The 15,628-nt window shown below is 41.5% G+C and overlaps 1 protein-coding gene across 1 annotated transcript in view; it reads right to left on the bottom strand.

Moving 5' to 3' along the window:
* The window catches only part of RFX4 (regulatory factor X4), a 166,163-nt gene extending 151,317 nt beyond the window's left edge, over positions 1-14,846 (bottom strand). The window contains exons 1-2 of the mRNA XM_008053579.2: positions 14,729-14,846; positions 7,285-7,371 (exon numbers count right to left, since the gene is read on the bottom strand). Of these exons, the coding sequence (XP_008051770.1) occupies positions 7,285-7,371; positions 14,729-14,801 (160 nt within the window). The 5' untranslated portion in view covers positions 14,802-14,846. The remainder of the gene's footprint in view (positions 1-7,284; positions 7,372-14,728) is intronic.
* Between the last annotated feature and the right edge of the window lie 782 nt (positions 14,847-15,628).

The raw sequence follows: 15,628 nt of genomic DNA on the forward strand, positions 1-15,628 counted from the left end.
GAACCCCCCAAAAAAAAAAAAAAAAAAAAAAAAAGGAAGAAAGAAAATATGTTTAACTGAATAATAAAGTACATCAGAAAAAAATTATGAGCTATAATTAAGCAAGGATTAGAGGAAAAGTTATAACTTTAAATGTGTATTTTTAAAATGGTTAAAAATCAATGATCTAAGCATCTGCCTAAAAGTTAGAAAAAGATAAATTAAGTTCAAAGAAAGTAGAAGGAAGAAAATAATAAAGATAAAGCAGAAATAAATACAATTTTTAAAAATGTAAATTGAGAGAAACAACAAAGCCAAAAGCTGGATCCTTGAAAAGACTAGTAAAATTGATAAATTCTGGTGAGACTGATGAAGAAAAACAGAGAAAGCATAAATTGCCAAGACCAAAAAATGAAAGGAGAACATCACTATATAATATGTAAACATGACGAAAGTAACAAAAGGGAAGTTTGAACATCATATAACTAAATTTGAAAATTTAGATGAAATGGCTTCCTTAAAATAACAATTTACTAAAGTAAAAAAACAAGAAATAAAAATACAAATAATCCTACAGCTATTTAAAAACTTGAATCCATCATTAAAAACTTTCCCTCAAAGAAAACTCCAAACCCAGATATTGAATTTTCTCAAATATTTAAGAAAGAAAGAATTCTGATCTTATACAAGCACATCAAAATGACAAAAATAGGAAACTTCCTATCTCTTTTTTGAGAACTGTATAATCTTGACACTAAAACCTGACAAAATATTATTTAAAAAATCATAGGCCAATAAATCTCACGAACATAGGTGCCAAAATCCTTAACAGCATCTAACCCAGAAATAGATATAAAATAATACTTCTGACCAAGTGTGATTTATTCCAGGAACGCAAGACTGGTTTAATGTCCTAAGCTCAATCAATGTAATTCACAACATTAACAGAATAAAGGAGAAACACATTTGATAATCAGAACAGATATAGAACAAGTGTTTGATAAAACTTAACAGCTAGTCAAGAAAAATTTCTCAGCAAACCAGAGATAGAAGGGAACTTTCTCAATCTGATCGTTATCTACAACAAACAACATACCTAATGGTTAAACACTAAATGTTTTCACCGCTAAGGTTGGGAACAAGAAAGTGATGTCCACTATGATTGCATCAATTCAATATTGCACTAGAGGTTCCAGCCAGTGCATAAGGCACCGAAAAGAAATACAAATGCAGTGATTATAAAGGAACATGCAAAATTATCATTATTCTCAGGTAACATGATTATGTTCATAGAATATTCAAAAATGTAAACTTAGTATTCAGCAAATTTAGCAAAGTGACTGAATACAGTCATTATCTAAGTAATCAATTGTATTTTCATATGCTAACAACTAGCAATTAGGACAAAACTTAAAATATTACTAATTACATTAGCATTGAAAACTATTAACTATCTAGGAATAAATCTAAAGATGTGCAAAACCTCTACTCTGAGGAAAATTAAAAATAATCTAAATACATGGAGGACTAATACAGTATATATAAATTGGAAATTCGATGCTGTTAAGATATTGGGTCTTCCCAAATTTATTATTCAATGCAAACCTTGTCAAAAACCCTAGCATGATTTTTTTTATATATGTGAAAATTGACAAGCTGATTCTAAAATCTGCATGGAAATATTAAGAACGTAGATTAACCAAAATGATTCAGAAGAAGTAAAGAGGAAGAACAAGAGGTCTTATGCCCCCCAGGTATCAAACTTATTATAAAGCCACAGTAATAAAGACTGTATTATTAGCCCCCAAATAGACAACAGACCAATAGTTCAGAACAAAGGTCCAGAGACAGATCCAAATGTATGTGACCTTCCAATTTATAACAAAGGTACCACTGGAATTCAGTGGATCAAGAATTACCTTTTCAACAAATGATGCTTTATCAGTTGAAAATTAAGAAAAAAGGAATTTCGATTCTTTTCTTATGCCATACACAAACATTCCAGAGGAGCTGTTGATATAAAAATAAAATGTAAAATAATAAAACTTCTAGATGATAGCATAAAAAGGATCTCCATGAACTTGAGGTAGGCAAAAATTTCTTAAGATACAAAAGCACTAACATAAAAGAGAAGCATCGATGAATTAAGTGTTGTTAGATTTTTAAATTTCTGTTTATCAAAAGTTACCATTATGAGAATAAAAAAGTAAGTCACAAGCCAAGAAGAAACATTTGCAATGCTATTACCTGACAAATATCTCCTATTCAGAATATAAAAAAAACTCTTACAAATACTTAAAGAGAAGACAACACAGTTTAAAGGAAAAACAACACACAGACAAAAGACCTAAATATGTAGTTCACAAAAAGATATGCAATGCCCAATAAACATATAAGATGCTACACTCATTACTTACCAGGAAAAATCCAAACTTAAAACCACAATGCCATATACCATGCACCCATGAAAATAGCTATTATTAAAAGGAATGGCTATCCCAAATGTTGGCAACGAAATGAAACAACTGAAACTTTTGTAAATTGCTGGCAGGAGCCTAAATTGATGTAACCACTTTAGAAAATTTCTTAGCAATATCGACTTAAGCTAAATATACCTGTGTCTTATGCCCTAGCAAGTCTACTCCTGGGAACATTCCAACAGAAATGAGTGTTTATGTTCACCAAAAGATACACAAGAGTGTTCAGAGCACCAATCTTCTCAAACTCTTTCAAAACAATGGAAGAGAAGGGAACAATTCCTAACTCATTACCATGATACTAAAGCCAGACAAAGACACTACAAGAAAAGAAAACTCCAAACCAACATTCTTTATAAATATTGATGAGGAAAAACCCTCAACAAAAAGCTGGCAAACAGAATTCAGCATCATATTAGATGGATGACCAAGTGGGATAGATTCCTTGACTGCAAGGATGACCCAACATACAAAAATCAGCCAATGTAATGCACCATATTAACAAAATGGAAGAAAAAATTACACGACCATCTCAATTGACGCAGAAAAAAATATGAAAAAATTCAACACCCTTTCTTGATAAAAACACTCAGCAGACTAGGAATAGAAGAAAACTACCGCAACATAATTAAGGCTGTATATGAAAACTCCAAAGCTAACATCATATGCAGTAGTGAAAGACTGAAAGCTTTTCCTCTAAATCAGGAACAAAATGTTGCCTGCTTTTATCACGGCTATTCAACATAATACTTGGAAGTTCTAACCACAGCAATTTGTCAAGAAAAATAAATAAAAGCATTTCTAATTAGCAAGAAAGAAGTGAAATTATCTCTTTTTACAGATGACACAATCTTATATGTAGAAAACCCCCAAAATTTCACACATACCCCAAACACACACACACACACAAAATTGTTAGAGCTAATCAATCAATCAAAGTTGCAGGATACAAAACCAACACACAAAGAATCAGTTGCATCTCTATATACTAACAATGGCCATTCTGAAAAGGAAGTTCAGAGAACAATTTCATTTACAATAGGATCAAAAAGAAAAAAATACTTAGGAATAAACTTAACCAAGGAAGCAAAAAAATTGTACACTGAAAACTATAAAATGTTGCTGAAAGAAATTAAAGACACCAAGTAAATGGAAAGATATCCTGTGTTCATAGATTGGAAGACTTCATATTAAGATGTTGGCTGGGCATAATGGCTCATGCCTGTAATCCCAGTACTTTGGGAGGCAGAGGTGGGAAAATTGCTTGAGTCCAAAAGTTTGAGACCAACCTGGGCAACATAGCAAGACCTCATCTCTATTTAAAAAAAAATTTTTTTAAAGATATTAAAACTGGACAGCCCCCTCGGGTCCCCTCCCACTGTGGGAGCTTTTCTGTCCTGGGTTCAATGCAATCCTTATCAAAACCCCAGCGGCATTTTTTGCAGAAATAGAAAAATCCATTCTAAAATTCATATGGAATTTCAAGGAACCTTGAAGAGTCAAAACAATCTTGAAAAAGAGGAACAACATTAAGGTCACACATTTCCTGATTTCAAAACTTACTGCAAAGCTACAATGTGGTTCTGGCATAAAGATAGACACATAAGCTAATGAAATAATATAGAAAGCCCAGAAATAAACTTCCATATACATGATTAAATGTTTTTGACAAGGTTGCCAAGACTGTTCATTGGGGGAAGAATAATCTTTTCCATAAATGTTGCTGGGGAAACTGGATATCCACATGCAAAAGAATAAAGTTGGATTGGACTGTTACCTAACACCATATATAAATATTAACTCAAAATAGTTAAAAGCCTACAATGCAGGGTCTAAAACTATGAAACTCTCAGAAGAAAACATAGGGCAAAAACTTTGCAATATTTGATTTGACAGTGATTTCTGGATATGACTCCAAAGGCACAGATAACAAAAGAAAAAAAATCGATAAATAGGACTACAAAAAATATTTACAAATATAAAAATATACAAATAAAAAAATTTCTGTGCATTAAAGAACAGAATCAACAGAGTGAAAGGCAGCCCATGGAGTGGGAGAAAATATTTGAAATCATACAACTGAGAAGGGATTCATATCCAGAACGTATAAAGAACTTGTACAACTTAACAACAACAAAAAAACCTGATTTTTTTTTTTTTTTTTTTGAGTTGGAGTCTCACTCTGTCGCCCAGACTGGAGTGCAGTGGCCACTCCCGGCCACCGCAGCCTCGACCTGCTGGGCTCCGGCGATCCTTCCGCCTCAGCCTTCCAAGTAGCCGGAATTACAGGCATGCTCTACCATGCCTGGCTGATTTTTTTTTTTTTTTTTTTAATTGTAGAGATGAGGTCTCGCTGCCCAGGCGGGTCTCGAACCCGCGGGCTCAGGAATCCACTCACCTCAGCCTCCCAAAGGCGCGGGATTACAGGCTGAGCCACCGAGCCCGGCTAAAACCTGATTTAAAAATGGGCAAAGGACTTAGACATTTCTCCAGAGAAGATATTCATATGGTCAATAAGCACATCAAAAGAGTCTCAACATCACTAACCATTAGACAAATGCAAATCTAAATCACCATTGGATACCACCTCACACTTATTAGGATGGCTCTTATCCAAAAACCAGAAAGTACCCAGCGATAGCCAGGATGAGGAGAAATGGAGCTCTCGTGCATTGCTGGTGGGAATGTCAAATGATACAAGCACTATGAAAAAAGGTTTTAGCCGGGCTCAGTGGCTCAGCCTGTAATCCCATGCCTTTGGGAGCTGAGGTGAGTGGATTGCCTGAGCCCATGGGTTCGAGACCCGCCTGGGCAGCGAGACCTCATCTCTACAATAAATCAAAAAAATCAGCCGGGCGTAGTAGCGCATGCCTGTAATTCCGGCTACTTGGAAGGCTGAGGTGGAAGGGTCGCCGGAGCCCAGCAGGTCGAGGCTGCGGTGGCCGGGAGCGGCCACTGCACTCCAGTCTGGGCGACAGAGTGAGACTCCAACTCAAGAAAAAAAAAAAGAAAAAGAAAAAAGGTTTTGCAGTTTCTCAAAAAACTAAACATAGATTTGCCGTATGATCCAGTGAGTCCACTTCTGGGCATATACCCAAAAGAAGTTGAAGCAGGGACTTGGACAGATGCTTGTATACATGGCAGCATTATTCACAAGGACCAAGAGGTGGAAACAACTCAAATGTCCATCATGGATAAATGAATAAAGAAAATGTGGGATAACCATACAACAGAATAGGATTCACCTTTAAAATGGAAGGAAATGCTGACACATGCTACAACATGGATTATCTTTGGAGGCATTATGCAAAGCGGGTAAACCAGTCACAGAAAGACAAGTATTCTAAGAGTCCACTTATGTGAGACTCAGAGCACTCAAATTCATAGAGGCAGAGAGTCAAATAGGAGTTGCCAGAGACTGAGGGGAAAAGAGAATGAGGAATTATTGTTTAATCAGGACAGAGTTTCAGTTTGGGTAGATGAAAAAAGTTCCAGAGATGGATGGTGGTGATGGTTGCACTACAAGATAAAATATACTTAATGGCACCGAACTGTACGTCTTACATGGTTAAAATGGCAAATTTTATGTCTATTTTACCAAAATAAAAATAAAACTTAAAAAAAGAATGTTCAGAGATGTTTTCTTCTTAATAGCAAAAAACTTGAAATAGCCTAAATATACATCAATACTTAAATTGTAGTCTATTCGTACAGGGAAATATTACACAGCAACGAAAAGGAAAGAACTGCTACAGACAACATAGATGAATCTCACAGATTATGTTGGGTGAAGAAAGTTACACGCAAAGGAATATGGAGTCCGTGATTCCATTTATATGAAGTTTCAAAACAGGCAAAACCGATGTATAAAAGTCAGGACACTAGTTATCGACAAAGAAGAGACACAAGGAAGCCTCCTGGGGACCAGAAATGGTCTGTATCTTGTTCCAGGTGGTGATGGCACAGGTGGGTACAATATAAAAAAAAAAAATCCATCCAACTATTCACGTAGGATATGGTACTTTATATTCAACTTATCTCAATTTTATGAAATGAAGCAACTTAGTGACGATAGAATGACAATGCCAGCTGAGACTCTGGAGGAAGGCTGTCGCATGCATCTAACTAACATCGTAGGGGATTGCAGAGCAGGTGGTCCTGGACTTGTGCTTTGAGAAAACTGAACTTTGAGATGTACTTTTCCAACCAAGGGAGAAAGACACTTCTGATTCTGCTGGAAGTGACATTTATAACAAGCTACCCCACTTTTATAGTACTTAAGGGACAAGTACATATCCCAAGTCACTGTCCGCTGTTATGCATAAGGCACCCAGAAGCCGTTTGGCATAACATAAGGCAAAGTGTAAACACAGGAGTTTGTATTTTTTGGTTAACTCCAATTCTCTAGTCCAAGATCTGGAAGAAATTTTTGCTTTACAGTGGCAAAGAGGCTTTTGACTCTAAAACAACCAACCCCATGACACAACTACTTTAAACTCTGAGAATGGGCTTTCCATTTAGGGTCCACATTTGCCCGACAGAAGCATCATTATAACAGGGTATTTGGGGAGCAGGCTAGCAAGTCCCCTGCAGAAGATGAGTCTATAAACAACACGTTTTTGCTGTGGTCTCAGTTTCCATGTCTACCTGACTAGATTCGACTCCCTACTGTGCAACATTACAGAGAGGGCCTGGTGTGTTTCATACATGGCTGGAGGGTATCTTGTTCCAGGAACTTGCCCCAGCCTAGCCATCTGGAAGCATCATCCTCCCATCAGGTCATGGCCGTATCTGGGATGTCGTGGAAGAATGAGTTCCAAGCACTTACTTTCATCATTAGAAACATTCCCCAGAGATGTGTGGCTGGAATAGCGTTTGTTTTCACTTTCATTGAGACATCTTTCAATCCAGCTCTCTAAAAAAAAAAAGAGAGAGAGAGAGAGAGAAGAAAAAGAAAATCACAGAATTGCTGTGGGTGTTTGCGAGGAGAAAGGAACACCATAAATGCATTACATTTAAATGCTTGTCCACTTTCACATGGCATCTGCCCAGACTTGGATTTGACGTGAGGCTTCCTGTGCACCATGGCTGCTGAGACTGCTGAGGCGTGTGGAGGCGAAATGGCCACATGAAGCTTCACTTGAGTATTTCTTGGTCAAGTTCTACTAATTCTGGGGTATTTATAGCCCAATTTGACCAGGATTATCTTTCTTAGCAAAGAAAGTATACTCCTGAGAAGAAGTTTGTAAAGCAAAATTTGGCTTATCACTGGTGGTGGTTTGTAAAACTATAAATTAGCAGCAGAACCCTCTCTTCAAATGAAAACAAAAAGAAAAGCAGGTAAGCCTTGGGGACTCTGGTTAAAGAGAAGAGGGAGGACAGGGAAACTTGTAGCTTCCCCCCCACCCTTGCCCAATGATCTCCAAAGGGGCTCTTTGAAGCACAGGCTGGAAGCCATAGCCAAAGAAATCAAAAGCACTATGGGATCTATGTAAGCACTTTTAAAATCCAAAAGACTATTTTTTTAAAAATCCAGTTTCAAGGGATACAGATGTGTTTTTCACCATGTAGTATAATGCAGCACCATTCATTCATTCAATCATTCATCCAACAACTTTAGCTATGTACAGTCAACTCTGCTACAATGCCTGTTTTGGAAAAAAACGAATGTGTCCCAATGCAAGTGATACACTAGGGAATAACTTGAGCATAGTGCAAACGATGTGTTTCCTTGTGTTTTATTTCATCTGTAAGAAACATTAGGTAAATGCAGAAGATTGCAACCAGCTAATAGGAGCCAAGAAAAATATGCAAACCTCCCATACATTCACACCTCACCATCTACCATCTACTTGGCTTCACCACACGTTATGAGTTGCACCTGCCCGCTTCATAATAACTCACAGGCTGCAACCTTTTCTACACCAGCTTCCAAAAGCATCTTCAGGTCTTTTCCATCTTTATTTCTTTATTGTATTTGCATATTTCTTTTCCATCTTTATTTCTTCAGGAAGTGTCCCACCAATCACTGGGGGTTCTCGCCTGTAAGAACAGGCCCTTCTAAGGACGCTGATTTTTAACAGGCCTGATCCTGGCACAGGCAAATGGGTAAGAGGAGAGTGTTCTCCTTAGTTCCCGCTTCTGATGAAAGCGGGATGGGGTGTGGTGTGAATGTGTGTGTGCCCACACACGTGTGAGAGTTACTGGCATGTGCACCTATCTAGGGAGACCAGAGGCTGACCTGGAACAATGGATGTCGCTTTTGGTGGTGTCGTTAGGTGCAGACAGGTTGCCATCTTTATCGTATTTGCATATTTCTTAACCATTTAACATATGCAAAACTGTGTTATTTTAAAATTAGGTTTCCCTGTGCAACTTGGCGAGACCTCATCTCTATAATAATCAAAAAAATTAGCCAGGCATGGTAGCGTGTGCCTGTAGTTCCAGCTACTCGAAAGGCTGAGGCGGAAGGATCGCCGGAGCCCAGCAGGTCGAGGCTGCGGTGGCCAGGAGCGGCCACTGCACTCCAGTCTGGGCGACAGAGTGAGACTCCAGCTCAAAAAAAAAAAAAAAAAAAAAAATTAAATAAATAAATAAATTCGGTTTCTATCTTTGTTATGGGTCACTGACAATGTTTTCAAGTATTGTGCACTTCAGCTTATTTTTCCAGCAAACTCTGTGGTTTTTATTGGGCAATTTTGCCTTACATGGTGATTTTTCGGAAAGCCTGCAGGGCGTTATAGCAGAACCGACTACACTTATGGTGATAGGCTTTTGAACAGTATGGTGTCCTGTTGCCTTTGTGGCATGAGAGCTGGCATTCATCGAATGCCTAACTGAATGTGCCAGGCCCCGACATATGTTATCTCATTGAGTCACCACAGCAACTTTCTAATCTCTATTTTTCCTAGAAAGCAATGGAAGCTTAGAGGGATTAAGTAATGTGACTCCCCATAATTCAAAGAGCCAAGGGAAAGATCATCAGCTACCACTGTAGGTTATGTACTGTAGAAAGAAGCCACGCTGATGAGAAGGCTGTGCAGAGAGAGAAAAAGCCAAGGCAAACAGCAGAGGAAATGTCGGGGTTTTGTTTTGATTCATATTTTATGTCCCACCAAACTGTTCTTTTAAAAGCTGTTTCCAAAACTGTCAATAAGTAGGGGAAGATATCCAAGGGGAGGAACAAGGGCCAGCTTGTTAAGGGGATATGGAAGTCTGGTATTTCTGAGGAAATCTTGAGAAGCAAAGAAATGCAAGACGTTAAAATGCTACCATTTCCAGATATCAAATGCGAAATGTAGAAACAAACAGCTTGTAGAAAGAAATCGTTTTCGAAGCTGGGGGCCACAAGGTGGGTGTGTATCATCACATTGTATCCAAAGCACATCTGATTACAGATCTCCAGAATCTCAGGATTCACCCAAAGGACCCACTCAGATCTTCTCCCCCCTTCCAGTCCATTTTCCCTGGCAAGAGCCATGGCTGATTTTGGATGGCATCTGCTGCAGTTTGCAGCCTCTATCTCCGCCAAACCACACCCCCCAAAGCGACGTCCATTCTTCCAGGCCAGCCCCTGGTCTCCCTAGATAGGTGCACATGCCAGTAATTCTCACATGTGTGTGGGCACTTTCTGAAGAATTCATGGCAACATTCCGGAGAGAAGCTGGCTCTCATGATCAGGTGGGTCAAGAGAGCACAGCACCCATCCACAAGAATTCAAGCCAAGGAAGAACTCTCCTGACACCTGCATGTCTCCTCCATCCTGTGCAAACCCATGCTGGAGAGACCTGAAAGCAAGGGAACAAGGAAGGGGAGAAGGCAGGACATGCCATGAAAAACAAGAGAGACAACATCCCACCAAGTTACCCTTTCCACCACCCACTGTGCTCACTCAGGTCTCTCTGATCCACGGCCTATGCCTGGAACCACTCTGCTACCCAGCTCTGCTCCCTGGGACAACCCAGAATAAGACTGACCCTACTGACACATGGCAGACATGGGAAGATGGCATATCTTCATATTTCTGGTTGAAGAACCCCACTTTGTTTCAGCTCTTTCTTGGGAGAAGTTGTTCCTACTTCTTTGCCCTTCCGTTCACCTGCTTCTGGATTTCTTCTCATTAATCAATATCCATGTGAACACATGGCACCCAGAATAAGCCCTTAGGGTTCAGATGGTGGCCTGAGTAGTGACAAGTATGGCAAAGTCGTCACCTCTGGTGTTCCGGACACCTGGAGTTCTCAAGCATTCAAGTGTCTTGCATTCCAGACTATATGGATACAACACTCTAAAAGATCCAAACAGGTTTTGGGCCTTGAATCCACCTTGACCGTTGTCTTCTTCCCTAGTGGGGCCTTAGCAGTGGCATCTGCGACTCATGTCCCATAAGTTAGGTTGCTTCATATAACTGGAAAGCTTCTGTTTAGGTTAACTGAAGTCAACTCTATGTACTTTAAAAGTGTTTGTGCCGGACTCGGTGGCTCATCCTGTCATCCCGCACCTTGGGAGGCTGAGTTGAGTGAATTGCCTGAGCCCGCGGGTTCGAGACCCGCCTGGGCAACTTGGCGAGACCTCATCTCTACAATAAGTCAAAAAATTAGCCGGGTGTGGTAGCACGCGCCTGTAGTTCCAGCAACTTGGAAGGCTGAGGCGGAAGGATCGCCGGAGCCCAGCAGGTCGAGGCTGCGGTGGCCGGGAGCGGCCACTGCACTCCAGTCTGGGCGACAGAGTGAGACTCCAACTCAAAAAAAAAAAGTGTTTGTAACAGTGGATTTTGTCATGCAGAGGTCAGAAAATTACTTGACCAGAATGATGTGTAATACTGAATTTTGAATAAAACACTGTGTATTTCTACGTTATTGACTGGTAAATTATGGATTCTATAATAATAAAGGCCACCATATATTGAGCCCTTATTATGGGCCAGGCATTATACAAATACATTACATAAATCATCATACTTAATTTTCATTACAACTCTGTAAGGCAGGGGCTATTAATAGGCACATTTTAGAGATAAGAAAACTGAGGCTCAGCGAGATTAGATGACTTCTCCAAAATCACCTAACTAGTAAGAGAAAAGGCCAGCTTCCAAACAGAGCTCATAGCCACAATGCTCCCTCCAAATGTGAACTGAACTCTCTCTGCTATGTCCCATGCTGTCTCCCAGAACACAATGCCAATATCACAGCATTATTCTCAGTATGCCTTGTAATCAAACTTTTGCTAAAACTCTACTTATACGTTATACATTCTGCTAAATTCATTTACATATTTGTTAGCCTTTGTCTTACATAGCAGGTTTTTCAGTTTAGAATTTAAACATCTTAGGAATGGAGCCCATTTTATTCCGTCTTTGGAGTCTCCACTAGTGCCTGCTATAAAGTTTTTCCTGTAACCTGGTCTCAATAAATGTTACATTAGTGACACACATGTCGAAGAATGCATAGTACATAAGTAATACATCCACATATCTATAGAATTTCCTAATTATTTTCTTTTTGTACCACACAAGGCATGAAAAAGTATAACACATCAAAGGCGACTTTCCAAATAAAGCAAAATTCAACACACATTTATTTTTTGCCTTCTAGATGCAAGAAGCTGATCTAAAGAGAAGCTGTAGTGATATAAGCGTGGATAAGACCGGCTTCTGCCCTCAAGTTGCCATCTAGAAAGCAGGGCAGGTGCTACTGAGCTCATGAGAGTGGAACCCTGTCACTTTCGTTCACTATTTTGCCCCCAGTGGCTGGCTCCATAGATGCTACACAGTAAATGCCTTTATGTGTTGTTGAACGCCTTACTTGTTTCTAAAGCAATATTAAGGTCCTACTGTGTGTCAGGTACTAAGCAAGGCATTTTCACATACATCGTCTAAATTGAACCTCTAAACAAATATGATAAGGTATGTTTCAGTATCTCTATTTATAGATATGAAAACTTAGGCTTGAGGCAAAAGTTCTAAAGCAAGACAGACTGTGATCAGCAATGCGATACCGGCATTGGGTTCTGGGGACTCCAGGGACACAGAAGAAGGGAGCACAATTCACACTTGGATAACTTCCTGTTCCCAAATGCCTCATTCTTGATCCATAAAAATCATCTGACATTTTAGTAAGGACCATGCTTGTGCTAAATGCCCAAAAGAATTTACCAATGGCTGTGTGTGTAGGCTCCTGGGCTGTGAAGCCTCTCTTCACCTGATTCATTTGGGATTATGGGCAGGAAGAAGGATGCTCATAATGTGTGTGGGTTTTCACTTTTTACAGGGAGTTTAACCAATATTCCTTAGAGGCAGATCTTCCTGCCTCTTCACTTTAGATTGACGATCTGGAAACCCCAATCTGATGCGATTTTTTCAGGTTCACGGAATGAGATTGAGTAGAGTCATCTGTGGTTACCAGGTTTCTCTTCCCTTTGCAGCAGGAAAGAACGACTGGGAAGTAGCCTCACTGACGACTCTGCACGTCAAAGGCAGGTCAAGTTTCAGAGTGGTGCTTCACAGACACGTGCTGATCTGCCAGTAGGAGCCGATGAAGACGGTTACCAAAGCTTAAAGTTTAAAGTTTACATTGACAGGGATCTCCTAGATTATCCATGCAGCCATCTTGCAGATAAGCACTACCAGTGTAAAATTCAAACAGCAGAGACGAACAAAAGTCATTCAACGGGACTCTCATCTATGATCCAGGATACCTCTGCTGGACCAGCTTCCCCAGACCTACAAGTAACTTGTTTGTTCATTTATTCCTTTTTTAATCATTTATGTTTCCCACCCTTTAAATGTAAGTTCTGCCAACCTTGTCTGCTTGTTCAGCACCTTGTCCCCCTAGAGCCTAGAATGGCATCGGGCACATGACCGGTAGTGATGGCTGTGTTGAAGAAAAGTAAAGAAGGATAAAGGAGCAGAGAATGGAGGCTGGAGAGCAGACACTGAGTGTGGGAAGGGAGCAAGGTTGTCCCAAATTCAGAGACGGGGGACCACAAGGGCAAAGGCCCCAAGGCAGGAAACATGCTTGACCGGTTTGAGCAATGACACGAAGGCTCTGGTGGCAGATACGGAGTGACCAAGGAGGAGACAGTACAGACAAAAGGGAAGACAGAGGCCGGCTTGGAAGAACATGGCGTTTAGAGTTAGAACAACAGGGTTTCAAATCCCAGCCTGGCCACGTGCTAGTTATGTAACATTGGGATGGTTCCTCAAGCTTCCTGAATCCCTACCTACCAGATTTCTCCAAAGATGAACTGAAATAATACAGGTAAAGCACTTCGTGCGCTTGACTTTAGGGGCCATAGAAAAACGAGGAAGGCATGGTCTCCATCCATCAGGAACTCACAGCTGACTGACAACAGGGTCAGATGCCTGGTGGTGGTGATATCTAGCATCTATCAAGTAGCCTCTCACGCTGGTCACCCCGCTTCACATGCCTCATTTCTGCTCCTCACAGCAGCAGAAGCATATTTATTAGCTCCAATTTGCAGGGAGGAAACTGAGACTCCGAGAAGCTAATGAACTAGATCACCCAGCTAGATGGTGACTGAGCCAGGCCAGGTCTGGCTTGCATGCACTCACTGTGGCACACCGCCTTCCTAAGCAAGTGGGTCACCAGGACTGCGTTTGGTATTATACTAAGATATCATGGGGCACAGAGAGAAGCACTTCCAGCTCGCCTGGCTGCTTCACAGACGGGGTGGCATTTCAACCGGTCCTTAAAGGATTCGGCACCAGCCAGAACAAGGGGAGAACAGGGCATTTTGGGCAAGAGGACCTCCGTCAGGACAAAAGCACAAAATTGTGAAAGGCCTGGTGGGTTCTGGGAAAGGTGAAGAGTTCACCGACCCATGACCCCAGGAGCGGTGGGAGACAGGTGGGAGAGATCGCTAGGAGCAGATTGCAAAGACCTCGCCCACCAGCCGGGCCACGAAGCCAGCAGGCAGCTGGGAACCAGCCGTGATTTTTAAGCAGTGGGGAAGTGAACACGTCGAGTTTTGTTTCTGAAGGAACTGGGTGAGAAGAGGGAGGTCTTGACTTATCCTGTACCTGAAGAAAATGCCGCCTGACTTAGAAAGTGTCACTGAGTTTAATAGATAATGTTATTCATACATTGTATCAACAGTCTTTGGGGGGGGCACTGTGCTGGGGCCTATTTTAGGAAACTGCAGCTTTTGAAACGCTACATAAAAGAGTTGACATGCCACATTCACAGCTACCAAGGTCCCTTTGGGGGTGCCAAGTGTGCCCCAATCTCCCCTCCCTGGGCCCTGATCATTACCAGTGGAACCACGCCGACGACAAGGCCTGCCCCTGCTGCCTCCGGTGTGGGGGTGTGCTCTCCCCTTGATCATTCTCCCTCAGCCCCTCTTTCTTTCTCCCCGGCTCTGCCGGTGACACCCAGGAGGCCAGCCGCTGTGGCCTCTCCAAGGGATGCCTCCAGGTCAGTGGGTTGCCATGGTGATGCCACGGGCCCTGCCCCAGGGGCCGCTGAGTTCCAGGAAGGGACTCTGCCCTGCCTCCAAAGGGACAGCTCCACCCAGCCTCTGCTTGTATCCCTTCCCTTGCTCACCAAATATTAATTCAGCGCCTATTGTTTGCCAGGCTCTGAGGGGCTAGGGGTGAACACAGCAGACGCGGTCCCTCTTCTCAGGGAGCTTATATTCCGCAGTGGAGACGGGCAGAGACAAATAAGCAAGATGACTGTCACAGCAACAAGTGCTGTGAGGAAAATATAGCCATGAAATGGGAGACAGAGAGATGGGGGTGCTGCTGAAGGTAGTGGGGACACTGGAGGTCTCTCTGAGGGGGTGACAGAGCACAAAGTCCTGGGTGGGCGTGGGGTGTGTGAGGAGAAGCCAGGAGACTGGCGTGGTTGGTACAGGAAATAAGGTCAGAAAGTTGGGGAGGGCCTGAAGCCTGCAGGGACTTGCTGATCCTCCTAAGAACTTCACATTGATTCCAAGTGCGCTAAAAAATTGGAGGGCTTTAACACGCGACACAAACTGCAAGGCTCAGAGAGGGCAACTACTTGGGGACATGCATACATTCATCCCACCCTTCATTTGTCAGCTATTTTTGGGGTACCGTGTGCCAAGGACTGGCTACACAGGAGGGATACAGCCTCTACAAGACAGCCTCCTTCTTCATGGAGGGTTAGAGCTTAGCGTGGGAACCAGTT

Source organism: Carlito syrichta, unplaced genomic scaffold (genome assembly GCF_000164805.1).
Source record: "Carlito syrichta isolate Samal-C Ts95f unplaced genomic scaffold, Tarsius_syrichta-2.0.1 Scaffold288311, whole genome shotgun sequence".
NCBI classification, from domain to species: domain Eukaryota; kingdom Metazoa; phylum Chordata; class Mammalia; order Primates; family Tarsiidae; genus Carlito; species Carlito syrichta.